The sequence below is a fragment of the Kwoniella shivajii genome, chromosome 8, assembly GCF_035658355.1.
Source record: "Kwoniella shivajii chromosome 8, complete sequence".
NCBI classification, from domain to species: domain Eukaryota; kingdom Fungi; phylum Basidiomycota; class Tremellomycetes; order Tremellales; family Cryptococcaceae; genus Kwoniella; species Kwoniella shivajii.
Genome location: NC_085915.1, coordinates 1,021,963 through 1,040,257, shown reverse-complemented (window position 1 = coordinate 1,040,257; position 18,295 = coordinate 1,021,963). Strand labels below are relative to the sequence as shown.

Sequence of the window (18,295 nt, the reverse complement as noted above, 5' to 3'; positions counted from 1 at the left end):
GATCGACTCGCTTATGATAAGAATTTTCCCGCATACAGTATCGTTGCTCCAACGCTCCTCAGCTCACCCCAATTGTTGTTTCGCCCGTCTCTCATAGTGACTGAGAATATGCATATTGTTGCATTCTTGATTTATATAATTTTCACGTCTAGTGTCTGTACCTGTATGCGGACCAAAGACGAAGGTAAGGAGGACATCTGCCACCTTTGAGATTAAATCATCGGATGAATCTCAATCAATCATACACTGAGATCCTCGCAATATGACCGTTAAGAAAACAGATTCATCTTCATACTAACAACCGGGTATATATAGAGGGTTTATCGAGGCAAAACAAGTGTCCAGAGCGAAGTGAGGAAGTTCGTTAAAAGCTATAAAGAGGATGTTATAGGATATCATAATTGAACTGAAGGAGAATATAAGGTGATACAGACAAAGATTATAAGCATCAAGCTATCTTAATGGCAAACAGCTTAGATGAAAAGAGCGACTAAACCAGCGGTGAAAGTAGCTCCTACCATCACTGACATTCCAAGTACGCCATTTTGAGCCACAAAGGAAGGTTGAGCTGAAGAAGAGAAGTTTTGAGCTAAAGCTCCAACTTCTGATTTGATAGCATTGATGAATGAGATACCACAAGTAGAGTTGATGGCATTCCACAGATCAGATTGACCACCTAGGATTGGAGATTGTTTGAGACCCAAAGCATAAGGTACTTGAGTTTCCCATTTGACGTAAGCTACCAAGACTTCTCGAGTACAAGGTGTACATAAAGCTGATGAAGCCAATGAGGGTTGTAAGAACAGGAATGGGAGGTTGGTGCTCTTGTACGTTGCGGTGTTGGGTTTGATAACAGTGACCATGTTGACTGATTGAGCATCTTGTCTCCTGTTTAAAACGTTCTCGGCGAATCGTTTGGAAAGGGATGATGCGGCAACTGATACCTCGATATACAGATTTTGAGCGGCATACTGAATAGGGTTGGTTAAATCACTGGCGGTAGCAGCGAGATTGGCGAAAAGAGTGTTGTTACCAGCAGTAGCAGTGGCGGTGGAGTTGGCAGAGGCAGTAGAGTTGGATGATGTTTGTTTCTCAGAGGCAACGATTTCGTTGACACAGTATTCTTGATTCGAAGAATTGATAGAACAGACAGCGTCTTTGAGAGGGTTAACGACATAAAGAATGTCGTATAATTCTCTGACATCAGAATTGTATGCTGTTGCAGAAGTCAATTCGTTGTAACATTGAGAGTAGAAGTTTGCCAACCATCCGCGAATGGTAGTATCGGAACATCCAGCGTTTGTCTTACAGATCGATGCGAGGGTGTAGTTTATCGAATCTTCAGTCAAATTGGATCCGGATGTAGGCGAAAAGGAAGCGGTAGCATTGATCAAGGGAGTAACACATGATGAAAGAGTACCGTCAGAGTTGAGTGATTCGAGGAAAGTGGTACAAGTTGAGGTGATGTTGGAAGGGATTAGAGTAGAAGAGCTGTTGGACTGATGAAGTTTTTAGATTATAACGTCAGCATCACAGTCACATTCCTTCACGATCACTCTCAGCTGTCTCCTTTCCTTGTTGATTTTTTGAACGAGATATTCATCTCCAAGACGGGTACCTTCGTTGAGACGACCACTCCATCACACTTGATACCACTCCATCATTTCGATACTCCATAACTTCTCTAATACTTCACTGCTGCCTTCAATAACGCCAAATCCACCTTACAATCATAAGATTATCGAAGATGAAAAATGAGATATACTCACCGAGGCGGCTTGGGATACACCAGCTAAAGCAAGAGCTACTACGGCGTACTTCATCTTATGCTATTTCTGTATTGTGGAGCGAAGTATGTGTGTTGAAGTCTTTGTTTGACGTTTTATGGTGTCGACGCCGCAATGTATTCGCGCGTTGTTTGTTTTTTGTTCTAAAAGTAGTGAAAGAGTGTTGTAAAGTGAGATTCGATGAATATCGTCGTTGTACTAAATGCAGATCAAAGGAGGAAGGAACGTATAATGTTAAACAGTGAGCGTTATATGATTGACCAAGGAAAATGAGAGCTGTAATGTTGGACAGTTGAGGAATGCTTGAAGAAGACACAGTATGAAAAGAGACAGAGAGAGAGGACCAGAGGAAAAAAGAGGGTCCTAGCGCTAAACAAACACCACCGTACGTACACCAACCCAGCTTTGTTTGTGCTTTTTTGTTTTCTCATTCTCCATCAAAACGAGTGTGGCACTTTTCCCACAACATGATTATTGTTCAAGCCGCGGCCTGAAACACCACAGGGAACAAAGGGGGAATATAAAGATGGGAATGGCCCTGAAAAGTGGCGGGGAAAAACATTATCAACCCCAAAAACCATTCGTACCCCACGTGTACGACGATGAGTGCCAAGCAACTGGAATTAGGCAATAATGATGAGGCTATTTTATGATTGTTTGATTCGATAACAAATGTTCATTGAATCCTTCTTTGCCGTGAGAGTGGGCTCGGAAATTGCTGTGAGGGTGAACAGTCCCACACGACTAATTACGACTTGTTCTGTTTCCGAAATGGAAAGTAAAGACTTTCTCACACGCGGTCCAACATTTGTTCATCAAGTGGCATTCTTGTCACCCGCATCATGGTCGCGGGATAATAGCTGGCTCTGAACTGGTATTTCGATAGCATGCTCTGACCAAGAGTACCCCGGTGTACATCGTGTCCTTGAACTTGCCCAACTATATGTGGAGTCTCGCCATACCGTCCGAAGACCGTTTATTGTGGGGAGTCTTATTTTTCCAACGAGCTTTTCACTTTCACTTTTTTTTTTTTTCGGAGAACAAACACAGGAAGCAATAAGCTGCTCCAGGAGAATCAGAAACGCTTGAAGGGATCTGATATGTGCTTGGCGAGCGTGAGTGCACAATTATACAAACTCGTAAGGTAGAATCATTTGTGATACGTGCCTTACAGGCTGAACGATGCTGTGACCGAGGCTTCAACGGCGAAAGTGCATTTTGGTCCTTCCCCTTTTTTTATGACTACATGGTACTGTCAGATCATTCTAGCTAGATGATTTGTTGTGTGATGCACGTCCTCACGAATCGTGTAGCAGTTTGTGTAGTAGAGCAGTATGACATGGACCTCTGTGGCTCAAGTAATCTTTGCCACTTTCAGCAGTTGTCATTCACCTCCACTCTGTTTCGACGCGTCAAAATCAATGATGCTTTTGGGAAAGTGAAGTGCGTGTCGAATATCAGAGCTCATCCGTATACACATTCTGCAGTCATACACACATATCACATATAACCATCAACGATACCGCTACCTTCTACTGTCGCTTACCGGATCAAGGCAAGATGGCAGCTGCGGTAGTCGAAGATGGGATCACCCCGCTTCCCCCTCAGAACGACGGAGCTGGAAGTGGAACTCTGGATTTTGATGTGACAGTCTTTAGGAGTTATCTAGATTCCCTCCTTCTTCCAGGTGAGTTAGCACCCGAGAATAGCTTACTATACGAATTTGATCCTGTTTCTGGGTTTTCCAAATGCTAATGCCAATCCTGTCATAGTCATGTCCGCAAGTAAACAAGAGTTGGAAGATAGTTTATTTGAGGATCCAAGCTTTGATGAGAAAGTGGTTAGATTTGCTACTGATGCTGGATGTCAAGTGGTCTACATCACCAAAGAGAGATATCTCGATGTAGACGAGGATGGTGAGTAGTGATTTCCAATCTGGATATGTGCAGTAAATGTCAAGTGCGCTGACGATATAAATCAAGACCTATCAATCGCTCGGATCACTTATCGTCTTCACCTTCCTCCAACCCCACCCCACTCGGCTCACTGCATTTCCACTCTCGCATTGATCAAGATATCTCCTATCCTTGACTCCGTAACACCACTAGGAAACCAATTGCATTTCCTTCAGCTATCATCCTCGGCCCTTCCATCACTTTCCTCATCGGAAGAAGCCCCTTCGGGTGTTTCTACTGCGGTCACAACTCCGACTGCTCAAGCAACGCCCTACGATGGCTTACACAGTCTGGTACATTGGGGTGTAGCCCCATGGTTTGATTCTTACGTTTCTTCCAAGTCTACTCTCAATGAAGGGACAACGAAAAAATCCCAAGGTGGAGAAGCGTCAATGGGAATTCCTGTAACGAAAAAGAAATTTGCAGAATTGGAATTATCCTTACTGCACTTGAAGCAGAATGTGGAGATACCAGAAGCTAGATTGGGGGTACATCCCGCAATCAGAAAAGCTGTTGCTCAAGTAAGTGAAGCAAAGACCTATCCTTTTCTCTCCTTCGGACGCGGAACAGAACACCTTGAAAGACAAGCTGATTCTGCTTTGCATCCCCAGTGTCATGCAAACGGTAGCAGAGTTTCGGTCGATGCTGTTGAACCATCATCTCTCCTTACCGACCCTGCATTCCTGAATAAGCTACAAGCCGACGTCAATTCATGGATCAAGGAAATTCAATCAGTAACGAAATTGTCGAGGGACGTATCATCAGGTACAGCTTCTCAAGAAATCAATTTCTGGTTGTCTATGGAACATGCCCTCGAGAGCATTGAAGCTCAGCTGAGAGGTGAAGAAGTTGGATTAGCAATGGATGTCCTCAAGCATGCCAAGAGATTTCACGCGACTGTCAGTTTCTTAGCTGACACGGGTTTGAAGGAGGCTACAGATATCGGTAAGTCACTACTCAATTCTCTTGATGAGCGAAACCGATAAATACTGATGTGATGTCCCCTCAGTACATAAACACAATGTTCTGATGAAAGATTTTCCTTTGGATGAATTGCTTGCTGCGACTGATCTAGAAAAGGTCCAAGAAGCTGTTTATTTGATTTTTGGGCATATAAACAAGAAGCTCAAGCTTTCTCCGTATCCTATCCGTCGAACACTACCTCTCGTAGAAGCGATCTCATCCGATTTCAACCATCAACTCTTGAAAGTACTCGGAAGTCAAAGACTCATGTATATGGACTACACTAAGTTTGAGGAAGTCATGGGGATGACTGCGGATGTCTTCGCAACTTGGGATGAGAATATGAAAGATTTCACCAATGTCGCTAGGGAGGTTTCACGTAAAAGAGCTGAAAAGTTCATCTCTATAAAAATCAATCCTGCTCATGCCAATCTTCAAGAGAGAATTACCTATCTTCGAGCTTTCAGGCGTTCTCACGAGCAGCTCAGAGTAATGACTTCATCAACTCGAACTTTCAGTGGTCTTGGGAACGATGCTCCTTTCGACATTGATATGGATGAAGAAGTTAGACTTAGTTATGAAAGCGTTAAGAATGTGGATGTGCTCGATGTATCATCCGAAGGATCTGAAATTTGGTATACCGCCGAAACAGCTTACAACGATCGAGTTGCCCGAATCGAAAATCAGATCATCTCGAGATTGAGAGATAAATTAGCTACAGCACGAAACGCACAAGAAATGTTTAGGGTATTCTCAAAATTCAATACACTCTTCGTTCGACCCAAAATCAGAGGTGCTATCCAAGAGTACCAGACTCGACTCATCGAGTCGGTCAAAGAAGATATAAGGAGACTTCGTCAGAAGTTTACCGAAAATTACCGAAACTCTCAAGCATATCACATGTCACAAATGCGTGACTTCCCTTCTGTGTCAAGTGCTATAATCTGGGCTAGACAGATCGAGCGACAACTGCTCACATACATGAGAAGGGTTGAAGATGTTCTTGGAAAAGGATGGGAAAGTTATGCTGAAGGTCACAAACTTCAGGTTGAAAGTGCTTCTTTCAGAGCCAAATTGGACACACGACCTCTGTACGACGCTTGGATAAGTGATATCACTAAGCGAGGTAATCTCACGATCACTGGTCGACTATTCGACGTCATTCGCACACGAGCTACGGCCACCAACGCTCAAGGTCAACTTCAACTTGTCGTCCAATTCGATCCCCAAGTCATCGCCCTGTTCAAAGAAGTCAGAGCTTTAATATGGCTGGGATTCCCTGTACCTCTTACAATTAGCCATAAAGCCAAAGATGCGAAACGAGTTTACCCACACGCTGTCAGCTTGATGGAATCTGTCAGAACATATACTCAAACTCTCGATCTCATCGAAAGCAACCAGGATATCGCCATTTTATTGGCCAGTTATCGATCTCACGCCCAACAGATGATCGAGCGAGGTAAGCCCTGAAAAGTTAAGCACACCGCTATTGCTTAGCTGACGCTTTTTGCTCTTGAATAGGCGTCAAAATGCATTGGGATCACCTAGTCAATGCTTATGAAGGACAAAGGTTCCTTCCCGGCGGCGTGGCTGATGGACGAGAAAGTCGACATTTCCTTTTTGTTCGAGAATTTGCTTCAGTCATCTCATTACTTCAAGACAAAACCAACGCGCTCATCGAAATCTCAACGGATATTTCCCGCATTGTCGATGAGTTGAGCACCTGTGATTTCACCCAAGAAGCTTTCTCGGCCCTTCTCACTCAATTACAGAAGATCATCGATCACCTCAACCTCGAGAACTACAGTAATCTCGATGCATGGGTTGTCACACTCAACGATAGAATCGACCATGTTCTGAGAGAAAGACTTATCCAGGCGATTGAGTCGTGGTGTGAAGAATTTGTGAAGGAAGAAGAACCAACTTTCCCAAATGGAGATTCAGGCATTAAGAGAACATCTAAATCCTCTGTACATATCGAACCTCTGGTCCATGAGATTAGGATTAGAAATCAGGTGATATACCTAGACCCCCCAATCGAATTGGCTAGACAAGAGTGGCTGGGACAGTTCCAAGATGCTCTCGGTTAGTGATGTTCTCTAGCAGCTTGATCAATCAGCTGACAAAAATATTCAGGTGTGGTCTGTAATCTTGACCGCATTCGAAGCTCGAGGTATGAAATCAGTCTTCGGGTCGATGAAGCTAGCCCCGAGGAAACATCTTATGTTGGTCTGCTTACATCGTTTGACGATGACACTCTCCAGAAACCACTGGCACTCATTGAGGAAAAAGTGCAAACAATCGATGCATATGTGAACAAATGGCTCCAATTCCAGTCTCTTTGGGATCTGGAAGCTGAATATGTTTATAGTCGACTTGGAGATTCTTTAGCTGATTGGGGTCAACTTATCTCCGATATTCGGCAAGCTCGTACCACATTTGACACCGCGGATACCAAGAAAGAATTCGGTGTCTGCGTTGTCGATTATGCGAATGCTCAAAGCAAAGTCAATGCAAAATATGATTCATGGCAACGAGAACTTCTCACCCGCTACGGCCTGAAACTTGGTACCTCAATCAAAGAAACCTATTCTGCTATTCTCAAAGCTCGTACCGATCTTGAAACCCTTGCTATTGAAGGGTCCTCAACTGCTCAGGCCGTGTCATTTATCACTTTCGTGCAGGATCTGAAGAGAAGGGTAACCAAGTGGGGTCCAGAAATTGAAGAGTTTGCGTCAGGGCAGAAGACTTTGGAGAGACAGAGGTATTCTTTCCCCCAAGATTGGCTATATGTCGATCGATTGCAAGGCGAATGGAGTGCTTTCAGTGATATTTTGAAACGGAAGGATGATTCCATTAAGGAACAAGTCGGTGAGCACTGCCCTACTCTGAATCTTATCATTGTACTGATTCAATATTCAGCTGGTCTGCAACTCAAGATCGTAGCCGAAGACAAGGTCGTTGATGGGAGAGTCAGGGAATTTATAACAGAATGGGAGGCAAACAAGTGAGAACTTTTGACGACATCAACGAGTGTGGCTAATGTCACTTGTAGACCTCTGCAAGGTAGCATAAAGGCAGAAACGGCGATCAATACTCTGAACGTATTTGACGGACGATTATCGCGTCTCATCGAAGAGTATGACCTGGTCTGTCGTGCCAAGGAAGCCTTAGATCTTGAACATACAAAGGATGATCGACTTCAGCCGGTCATCGAAGAAGTGAGAGATCTCAAAGCAGTCTGGACCGCTCTTTCAGGCATTTGGGGTCGATTGGGTCAATTGAGGGAGACATTATGGTCAACCGTTCAACCTCGCAAACTTCGTCAAGAGCTAGATGCCGTGCTCTCTTCCACCAGAGAAATGCCAAGTAGAATGCGACAATACGCGGCTTTTGAATATGTTCAGGAAACGCTTAAAGGTTTACTCAAGGCTAATATCCTGATTGGAGAGCTCAAATCCGAGGCGCTAAGGGAAAGACATTGGTCAAAATTGTACAAAGCGTTGAGAATGCCTTCCGCCCAAGCTTCTAGGTAAGTTCGACCTGGAAAATTGACTTTTACGAAGCTGATAGTGCATTCACAGTATGACTCTCGGACAAGTGTATGACCTTGACATTAGAAGAAACGAAGTTTTGATCAAAGAGGTGGTCACACAAGCTCAAGGTGAAATGGCTTTGGAAGAATTCTTGAAACAGGTCCGAGAGACTTGGACTTCTTACTCGCTTGATTTGATCAACTACCAAAACAAATGCCGGCTCATCAGGTAAGTTCACTTCCTTAACTAAACAATATGACGTGATGCTCACTCCACCTCTTAGGGGTTGGGACGAGCTATTCAACAAATGTGGTGAACATCTCAATTCCCTCACTGCTATGCGAATGTCACCGTACTACCGAGTATTCGAGGAAGAAGCCACATCCTGGGAAGAGAAACTCAATCGTTTACATGTTCTTTTTGACGTCTGGATCGACGTGCAGCGACAATGGGTATACCTCGAAGGTATCTTCTCCGGAAGTGCCGATATCAAGCATTTACTGCCTGTCGAAAGCGCCCGTTTCCAAAATATCAATTCTGAATTCCTGACAGTGATGAAAAAGGTCAACAAATCGCCATTCGTCCTAGATGTACTGAACATTCTCGGCATTCAAAAGAACCTTGAACGACTCGCCGACCTGCTCACAAAGATTCAAAAGGCCTTGGGAGAATATTTGGAGAAAGAGCGATCTTCCTTCCCTCGGTTTTACTTCGTTGGTGATGAAGATTTGCTGGAGATTATCGGTAACAGTAAAGATATCCGCAGAATTATGAAGCACCTGAAGAAAATGTTTGCGGGTATATCGATCTTGCAACTGGACGAAGAAGAAACTCGATTACTTGGCTTTTCTTCCAAAGAAGGCGAAGCAGTAGACTTTCGAGCTCCAATCGTCCTCAAAGATTATGCAAAAATCAACGATTGGCTTGCTAAGATCGAATCGGAGATGAGGCTGTCTCTAGCTCATCTCCTGTCTCAAGCAGTGTTGCAATTCCAAGATTTCTTCAAAGTCGACACTGAAATATCACTGACCAACCTTCTTGCCTGGATCGATTTTTACCCCGCTCAACTCGTCGTACTTGCTGTACAAGTGGCATGGACAAACCTTGTGGAACAATCGATACCATCAGCTGGACTTACAGGGGTCCTCGCTCTTGTTTCCAAGACTCTCGATCATTTAGCGGATACTGTATTGCAAGATATTGCAGTTCTACAGAGAAGAAAATGCGAGCATCTCATCACTGAACTCGTTCACCAAAGAGATGTTATCCGATCCCTCATCACATCAGCAGTCAGGACTACTACCAGCTTCGAGTGGCTTTACCACATGCGATTCTATCTCAACGAAAGCATCGACGACCCCTTGTTCAAGTTGGAAATTCGAATGGCCGATGCAGTCTTCCCGTATGGTTACGAATATCTGGGTATTCCCGATCGACTTGTTCAAACGCCTCTCACGGATAGATGTTATCTTACCCTTACTCAAGCTCTCGATAATCAACTTGGTGGATCACCTTTTGGACCTGCTGGTACCGGTAAAACTGAGTCTGTCAAATCACTTGGTGTACAACTCGGTCGATTTGTCCTGGTTTTCTGTTGTGACGAGACCTTCGACTTCCAAGCTATGGGTAGGATCTTTGTTGGGCTTTGTCAAGTCGGTGCATGGGGTTGTTTCGATGAATTCAATCGACTTGAAGAGCGTATCCTGTCAGCTGTTTCTCAGCAAGTGCAAAGTATTCAACAAGGCCTTGTCCAAGCTGCTTCAGACCCCAATGCTGAAGTTGAGCTAGTGGGTAAAAAGCTTAGGATTAACACCAGAACAGGTATCTTCATCACAATGAATCCTGGTTACGCTGGTCGATCAAACTTGCCTGATAACTTGAAAAAGCTTTTCAGAAGCATGTCAATGACACGACCCGATCAAGAACTTATTGCTCAGGTACTGTTATTTTCAAGAGGTTTTAGAACTGCTGAAATACTGGCATCCAAAATTGTACCTTTCTTCAATCTTTGTGCAGAACAACTTTCAGCTCAACCTCATTACGACTTTGGTCTTCGTGCTCTAAAATCTGTGCTGGCTAGTGCTGGTGTATTGAAGAGGGATCGACATCTGAAAGGAGGAGAAATAGAGAAGGACCAGGTTGCGGAACAGCAAATCATGATTCACAGTGTCACAGAAACTATTGTACCAAAACTTGTGGCAGAGGATGTACCACTGCTTAAAGCGTAAGCAAACTTCTGTCTCAACTGTGATTACATTACTGACGAGCCAATTCAGACTACTTGAAGATGTGTTCCCTGGAGTCGCATACTCTCCTGTCGATCTCGATGCTTTGAAAGTCAAGATCTTTGAAGTGTGCAAAGAACGACACCTCGTGATCGGTCCTGCATGGATTGATAAAGTAGTTCAACTATACCAGATCCAAAACATATCCCACGGTCTCATGATGGTCGGTCCTTCTGGTTCTGGTAAAACGCAAGCTTGGCAGGTCCTCTTAAGTGCTCTCGAACGTTTTGATGGTGTAGAGGGGATACCTTACGTCATCGACCCAAAGGCTATTGACAAAGAAGCTCTATACGGTACTCTCGACCCTACCACAAGAGAATGGAATGATGGTCTTTTCACCCATATTCTTAGAAAGATAGTGGATAACGTCCGGGGGGAGACCAACAGGAGACATTGGATCATCTTTGATGGTGATGTCGATCCTGAATGGGTCGAAAACTTGAACAGGTGAGTAATATCAAAATAGTTTTGAGCTAATGTATCCCAGTGTTTTGGATGACAACAAACTTCTTACCTTACCCAATGGTGAACGTCTGAATTTACCACCGAATGTACGAGTCATGTTTGAAGTCGAGCATCTTCGTTACGCCACACTAGCTACTGTCAGTCGTTGCGGTATGATTTGGTTTAGTGAAGAAGTTATCGATACCTCTATGATTTGCCGTCATCATCTCGAGATCCTGGCTGTTGTACCAATCGGTGCCGATGAAGACGAAGCACTGGACTACGCTGCTGCTGGAGATGCCAACATCATGATCAACAGCCAACTGCAGTCGCAAAAGCAGATTGTTACCATTCTTGAGCCACATTTCAAACCTAATGGATTGATCACCTCTGCTCTCACATTCGCTGGAAATTGTCAGCACATAATGGCATTCACCCCCATTCGAGCCCTCAATACCCTTTTTTCCCTTCTCAAAGCCACCATCCGCAATGTGCTCGAATACAACACTCGTCACGCCGATTTCCCTCTTGCCGCGGATAAAGTGGAATCATACGTCACCCGAAGATTACTTCTCAACGTGATATGGTCGTTCGTTGGAGATGCTAAATTAGAAATCCGTGCGGAACTAGGAGAGCATTTACGCGTTCAATCGGGAATCGAAAGTCCTGCAATGGGTCCTGGTGCCTCACTCATCGACTACGATGTGGATGTCGCTTCTTCTTCTTGGGTCCCATGGCAATCAAGAGTACCTACAGTAGAAGTGGAAACCCATGCCATCACTTCCGCCGATGTGGTGATTCCCACCATCGACACTATCCGACACGAAGAAGTTCTATATAGCTGGCTCGCCGAACACAAACCTCTTATCCTTTGTGGTCCTCCTGGTTCCGGTAAAACCATGACTTTATTTAGTGCTTTACGCAAACTCCCAGATCTTGAAGTGGTCGGCCTGAATTTTTCCAGTGCAACAACTCCAGAACTCATCCTCAAAACATTCGAGCAGTACTGCGAATATCGAAAAACACCTAATGGTGTTGTACTGGCTCCACAGCAGATCGGCCGATGGCTCGTTGTCTTCTGTGATGAAATCAATCTTCCCGCAACAGACCAATATGGTACTCAACGGGTCATTTCTTTCCTCCGTCAACTCATGGAATGTAACGGTTTCTGGAGAACATCGGATCTAGCCTGGGTTAAGATGGAACGAATACAATTTGTTGGTGCTTGCAACCCTCCCACAGATCCTGGTCGAGTACCTCTCAGTCATCGATTCATGCGTCATGCCCCCGTTGTCATGGTTGACTATCCTGGGGAGATCTCTCTCAAGCAAATTTACGGTACATTCAACCGAGCTCTACTTAAGGTGGTTCCTACCCTTCGTGGTCATTCGGAGGCCCTTACAGATGCTATGGTCGACTTCTACCTTGCTTCCCAGAAACGCTTCACCGCCGACATTCAAGCTCATTACATCTATTCTCCTCGTGAACTCACAAGATGGTCTAGAGGTATTTACGAGGCTATCAAACCTCTTGAAACATTATCCGTAGAGGGATTGGTTCGCGTTTGGGCTCATGAAGCTCTTCGATTATTCCAAGATCGATTAGTAGCGGAAGATGAGAAGGCCTGGACAGACGTGCAAATCGATTCTACCGTTGAGAGACATTTCCCAAGTGTAAATCTAGAAGAAGCCCTTGCTCGTCCCATCCTTTATTCTAACTGGACATCGAGAAACTATATCCCAGTCAATCGAGAACAGCTTAGAGAATACACCAAAGCCAGACTGAGAGTTTTCCATGAAGAAGAATTAGATGTCCAACTAGTCCTATTTAACGATGTGCTGGATCATGTTCTAAGGATTGATCGTGTCTTCCGACAGATTCAAGGTCACTTGTTACTTATTGGTGTTAGCGGTGGTGGAAAGGTGAGCTAATTGATCCTACGTTATACGGAATATTGATTGATCATCTCACAGACTACCCTGTCTCGATTCGTCGCCTGGATGAACGGTCTGAGTATTTATCAGATTAAGGTTTCTAACAAATATACCGGCGCCGACTTCGATGAAGACCTTCGAATCGTTCTTCGACGCGCGGGATGTAGAGGAGAGAAGATTTGTTTCATCATGGACGAATCAAACGTACTTGATTCCGGATTCCTCGAAAGAATGAACACCTTACTAGCTAATGCTGAAGTACCTGGTCTCTTCGAAGGAGATGAACATGCTGCTCTTATGACAGCTTGTAAAGAAGGATCCCAAAGAGATGGCCTAATGCTCGACTCACATGAAGAGCTATATCGATGGTTCACTCAGCAAGTGGCAAGAAACTTACATGTTGTCTTCACGATGAACCCACCTGCCAATGGGCTCGCTACTCGAGCTGCGACGTCACCTGCACTATTCAATAGATGCGTGCTTGATTGGTTCGGCGATTGGACTGATCAAGCGCTATATCAAGTAGGATTCGAATTCACTCAAACACTCGATCTGGATATGGCATCTTACTCACCTTCTTCCCCATTCCCTATTGTCTACCGTGATCTTGTGGTGCCTCCATCTCATAGACAAGCTGTGGTGAACGCCATGGTTTACGTCCACCAATCCATGCAGAGCATAACAAACAAATTGGCAAGGAGACAAGGGAAATACAATCACATCACTCCCCGACACTTCCTTGATTTGTAAGTCTACTCAGTCCTCGTAAAATCATCACTGACCAATGAATAGCATCAATCACTACGTTCGATTGTTCAATGACAAGAAAGAAGAGCTGGAGGAACAACAACGACACCTCAACGTTGGTCTGGACAAGCTGCAAGATACCGTCAGTCAAGTCGAAGAACTTCGTCACAGTCTTGCTGCCAAAAACTCTCAATTGGAAGCCAAGAACGCTGAAGCAAACCAAAAGCTCAGACAAATGGTTACAGATCAACAAGAAGCTGAAGCGAAGAAAGCCGCTTCCATAGAAATACAAGCTGCTTTAGAGCAACAAGACGACTACATTCAACAACGTCAAGAAATTGTAAAGGAAGACCTCGCTCAAGCTGAACCTGCAGTTTTAGAAGCTTTAGCTGCAGTTGGAAATATCAAGAAACAACATTTATCCGAAGTCCGTTCAATGGCTAATCCACCAGAAGCTGTCAAGCTTGCCATGGAATCCGCTTGTTCCGTTCTTGGTTATCAAATAGATAGTTGGAGAAGTGTTCAAGGGATTATCAGAAGAGATGATTTCATTTCAAGTATACAAAACTTCGATACCCAGAAGATGACCAAGACTATCCGGGACAAAATGATGCGAGATTATATTGGTAAACCAGCTTTCAACTACGAAACTGTCAATCGAGCCAGTAGAGCTTGTGGACCTCTTGTTCAGTGGGTTATCGCTCAAGTGCGATTCTCGGAGATTCTCGACAAGGTAGCTCCTCTTCGACAGGAAGTCGCGTCTCTCGAGCAACAAGCTGAAAACACGAAGAAACAAGCCCAAGTTGTAACTGATACCGTAGAAGAACTTGAAGCATCGATCGCACAGTACAAAGAGGAATACGCCCTTCTCATCAGTGAGACCCAATCAATAAAGAGCGAGATGGACAGAGTTCAGAGTAAAGTTGATCGAAGTATGATGCTACTACAGAGTTTATCTTCAGAACAAGAACGATGGGATGCCGGAAGCAAAACATTCGAGACTGAAATGGGAACTATTGTAGGGGATATCATGATCTCCGCTGCTTTCCTTGCATACAGTGGTTTCTTCGATCAACACTACCGAGAACTTATGAGGAGAGAGTGGATGGACCACCTCTCCGAAGCTGGTATCAAATTCAAGCCCGATCTCGGTTTATCCGAATTCTTATCTACTGCCGATCAGAGACTTGCTTGGCAGGCGAATGCCCTTCCCGCCGACAATCTCTGTGTCGAAAACGCAGTCATGCTCAATAGATACAACCGATATCCACTTATCGTCGATCCTACTGGTCAAGCTGCTTCTTTCCTTCAGAACGAATACAAAGATCGAAAGATTACCGTTACCAGTTTCTTAGATGAAGCGTTCCTGAAGAACCTCGAAAGTGCTTTGCGATTTGGTAACCCATTGCTCATTCAAGACGTGGAAAACCTTGATCCGATCCTCAATTCGGTTCTGAACCGAGAACTACGACGTACCGGTGGTCGAGTTCTCATCCGAATTGGTAACCAAGATATCGATTTTTCTCCTGCGTTTACCATGTTCCTCGCGACTCGAGATCCCTCTGTCGAGTTTTCACCTGATATCTGCAGTCGTGTAACTTTCGTCAACTTCACCATGACTCGAAGCAGTTTACAAACGCAAGCTTTGGATAAAGTACTCAAGGTCGAACGACCGGAAATCGATCAAAAGAGAACAGATCTGATGAAATTACAAGGTGAATTTAGACTACGACTGAGACACCTCGAGCGATCCTTGCTGCAAGCTCTTAACGACTCGTCTGGAAGCATACTTGATGATGACAAGGTTATCGAGACATTGGAAATACTCAAGAGAGAAGCAGCAGAAGTCACAAGAAAGGTCGAAGATACTGACGTGGTCATGCGAGAAGTCGAAACTGTTACCGCTGAGTATCTACCACTTGCTCAAGCTTGCAGTGGAATCTACTTTACGCTGGAACAGCTTGCAGACATCCATCATTTCTACCAGTTCTCACTCGATTATTTCCTCGAGATTTTCGATTACGTCCTGTTGCAAAATCCTAATCTTAAGGGCATCGCTGATCTCCAAGCAAGGAAGAGGATCTTACTCAAGGACATATTCCTTGTCGCCTTCCAAAGAACTTCTAGATCCATTCTCCACGCCGATCATTTGGTCTTAGCTATCGCTCTGGTCAAACTCAGACTACGCGGTGATACCGGTGAAGCGGTCTTGAACGAACTTGACGCTGTACTGGAAGTGCCCATCGATGGCTCAAAAGTTGAGCTACGGTTGAACCCAGAGCAAAAGAGGAGCTTGAATAGTTCTATTGGAATAGAAGCGACAAGGGTTTTGAACAACGACTTAGTAGAGAACGCTAAGAATTGGAAGCAATTCATGCTATCGACAACTCCTGAGGAAGCGATACCATGGCCATGGCCTGAAACAGATAGTGAGTTTCGACCTAACTGTAATGACGCTGATGGTGTTCCAGGTCTTCTTGTTGCCGCAAGACGAATAACCATCATCAAGCTCTTCAGACCTGATCGACTCGTTCAATCCCTAGCATCGTTTGCCGATCTTGCATTCGGCTCGGACCTGGTGACACAATCCGATTACGACCTCCAAACAGTCGTCGTCAACGAGGTCGATTCAACACATCCCATGGCCCTCGCATCTGTTCCGGGCTACGATGCAAGTTACCGAATCGATACTTTGTGTCGAACAGCTGGCACAACATGTACTTCAGTAGCTATGGGTTCAGCAGAAGGTTTCACTCATGCAGATCAAGCCATAGCCAACGCTGCTCGAGTAGGGTCATGGGTATTGCTCAAAAACGTTCATCTCGCACCTGGCTGGCTAGCACAGCTTGAGAAACGATTACACAGCTTGTCACCAAATCGCAACTTCCGATTGTTCTTGACCATGGAAACCAACCCAGTCATTCCCGTTAATATCCTTCGACAATCTAGAATCATCATGAATGAGCCCCTTCCCGGTGTCCGGGCGAACCTCCTCGACACATTGAAAAGTATTCCTCACGCTCGAACCACCTCAGGTCCTGCCGAGAAATCAAGATTGTTCTTCCTACTGGCATGGTTCCATGCTATTGTACAAGAACGACTTCGATATCTTCCACTAGGCTGGAGCAAAGGATATGAATTCAATGATTCCGATTTTGAAGCCGCACTTAATACAATCGACTCTTGGCTTACTGCTCTCGCGAAGGGTAAAGCGAATGTGGATCCGGCACAAATTCCTTGGATAGCATTGAGTACGCTTATCAAACAAGCTGTATATGGTGGGAGAGTCGATTCCGACTATGATCAGCGGATCGTGGATGCTTTCGTCGATAGGATCTTCACCGCTCGAGCATATGATCCAGATTTCAAGCTAGTTGAACATGCGGATGTAGGATTGGTAGTACCTGAAGGCACGAAAATGGAACATTTCGTTCGATGGGCTGAGGCTCTACCCGAAAGAGAGCCTCCTGCTTGGTTGAGCTTGCCCGGTGCATCCGAAGGATTGGTCGCAGCTGCCGAAGGTAAGTAAATTGGGCTGAGTATCGAATATCCTGCTAACGTCCATAATTAGGGGAAGCAATAACAGTGAAATTGAGAAAGATGAGGACGACAGATGATGAGGACGACGAAGGCGGACCCGTTGCAGGATCAGCGGGTAGACCAGCATGGATGAATACTCTGAAAGGACATGCTAAAGAGTGGTTAGCATCTCTACCCGAAGTGAGTTACAATTGGTTCGTTTCTATAGCACATCTGACTTGATTGCTAGACTGTCACTGCACCAACAAATGACATTTCACCTCTGTCGCGATTCTTCGCTCGGGAAGCATCCACTGGATCTAAACTTCTCCAACGAGTTCGACGCGACTTATCTGAACTCATTGATATCTGCAATGGTGATCTCAAACAGACGAACGAATTACGCGCACTAATGTCAGATCTCAATAAAGGCACTGTCCCGTCTCATTGGAAAAAGTACAAATTGCCTAACGGTACGGCTGTTGCTCATTATATATCAAATCTTGCCGAAAGACTTCGGCAGATAGCAAGTACAGTCAACGGAGTTCGAGGAGACGGAGGAATTTGGTTAGGTGGATTATTCCAGCCTGAAGCTTATATAACCGCTACCAGACAAAGTGTAGCTCACGATAAAGGTTGGTCATTGGAGCAATTGGTTCTAAATATGGACATCGAAGGAAAAAACCAGGAAGGAACATTCGCTATTCGAGGTAAGTCTGTGCGCTAAATCAGTCAACAAAGGCTGGTGCCTGATATATTCATGTTTTGTAGGTTTGACCCTTCAAGGAGCATCCTGGTCATCCGATCAACTCATCCTCAACGAAGGTCAACCGGTCTCTCTTGGCATCTCACAGATCGTCTGGCAACGTCGAGATCAGGTTTCATCGAAGAATGCTAATACGGTGAATTTACCTGTATACCTCAATGGAGACAGGAGTGATGTTCTCTTCAGCGTCGATTTGAACCTGTATGGTGGAAATCAAGCTTTAGCAGCACAAAGAGGTGTGTGCTTGACCACCGTATAGCTTGGCAAGGGACTCGTTGTATCAGATTATAGGATGAATCGAGTATATTCTGCCAAGTCATCTCGCTGAGAAAGTTCGTCTTCATGTTGAATTATAACGA

General features: G+C 44.7%; 3 protein-coding genes across 3 annotated transcripts; 2 read left to right on the top strand and 1 right to left on the bottom strand.

The window, feature by feature from the left end:
- Nucleotides 1–473: 473 nt before the first annotated feature.
- Nucleotides 474–1,823, bottom strand: IL334_006130 (uncharacterized protein; the record flags this gene model as incomplete). The annotated part of the gene is made up of 2 exons (XM_062937834.1): nt 474–1,499; nt 1,770–1,823. 2 exons carry the CDS (start codon nt 1,821–1,823, stop codon nt 474–476), a joined length of 1,080 nt encoding a protein of 359 aa, XP_062793885.1.
- Nucleotides 1,824–3,347: 1,524 nt separating this feature from the next.
- IL334_006129 (uncharacterized protein) lies at nt 3,348–10,977 on the top strand (the record flags this gene model as incomplete). Its single annotated transcript, XM_062937833.1, has 12 exons — nt 3,348–3,474; nt 3,560–3,703; nt 3,770–4,263; nt 4,354–4,687; nt 4,752–6,164; nt 6,227–6,790; nt 6,842–7,576; nt 7,628–7,712; nt 7,761–8,237; nt 8,290–8,469; nt 8,525–10,465; nt 10,518–10,977. The coding sequence occupies 12 exons, from the start codon at nt 3,348–3,350 to the stop codon at nt 10,975–10,977; spliced, it is 6,954 nt and encodes a 2,317-aa protein (XP_062793884.1).
- A 25-nt stretch (nt 10,978–11,002) lies between these two features.
- On the top strand, nt 11,003–18,195 carry IL334_006128 (uncharacterized protein; the record flags this gene model as incomplete). The annotated part of the gene is made up of 7 exons (XM_062937832.1): nt 11,003–12,892; nt 12,944–13,650; nt 13,697–16,080; nt 16,123–17,172; nt 17,223–17,371; nt 17,421–17,880; nt 17,942–18,195. 7 exons carry the CDS (start codon nt 11,003–11,005, stop codon nt 18,193–18,195), a joined length of 6,894 nt encoding a protein of 2,297 aa, XP_062793883.1.
- Between the last annotated feature and the right edge of the window lie 100 nt (nt 18,196–18,295).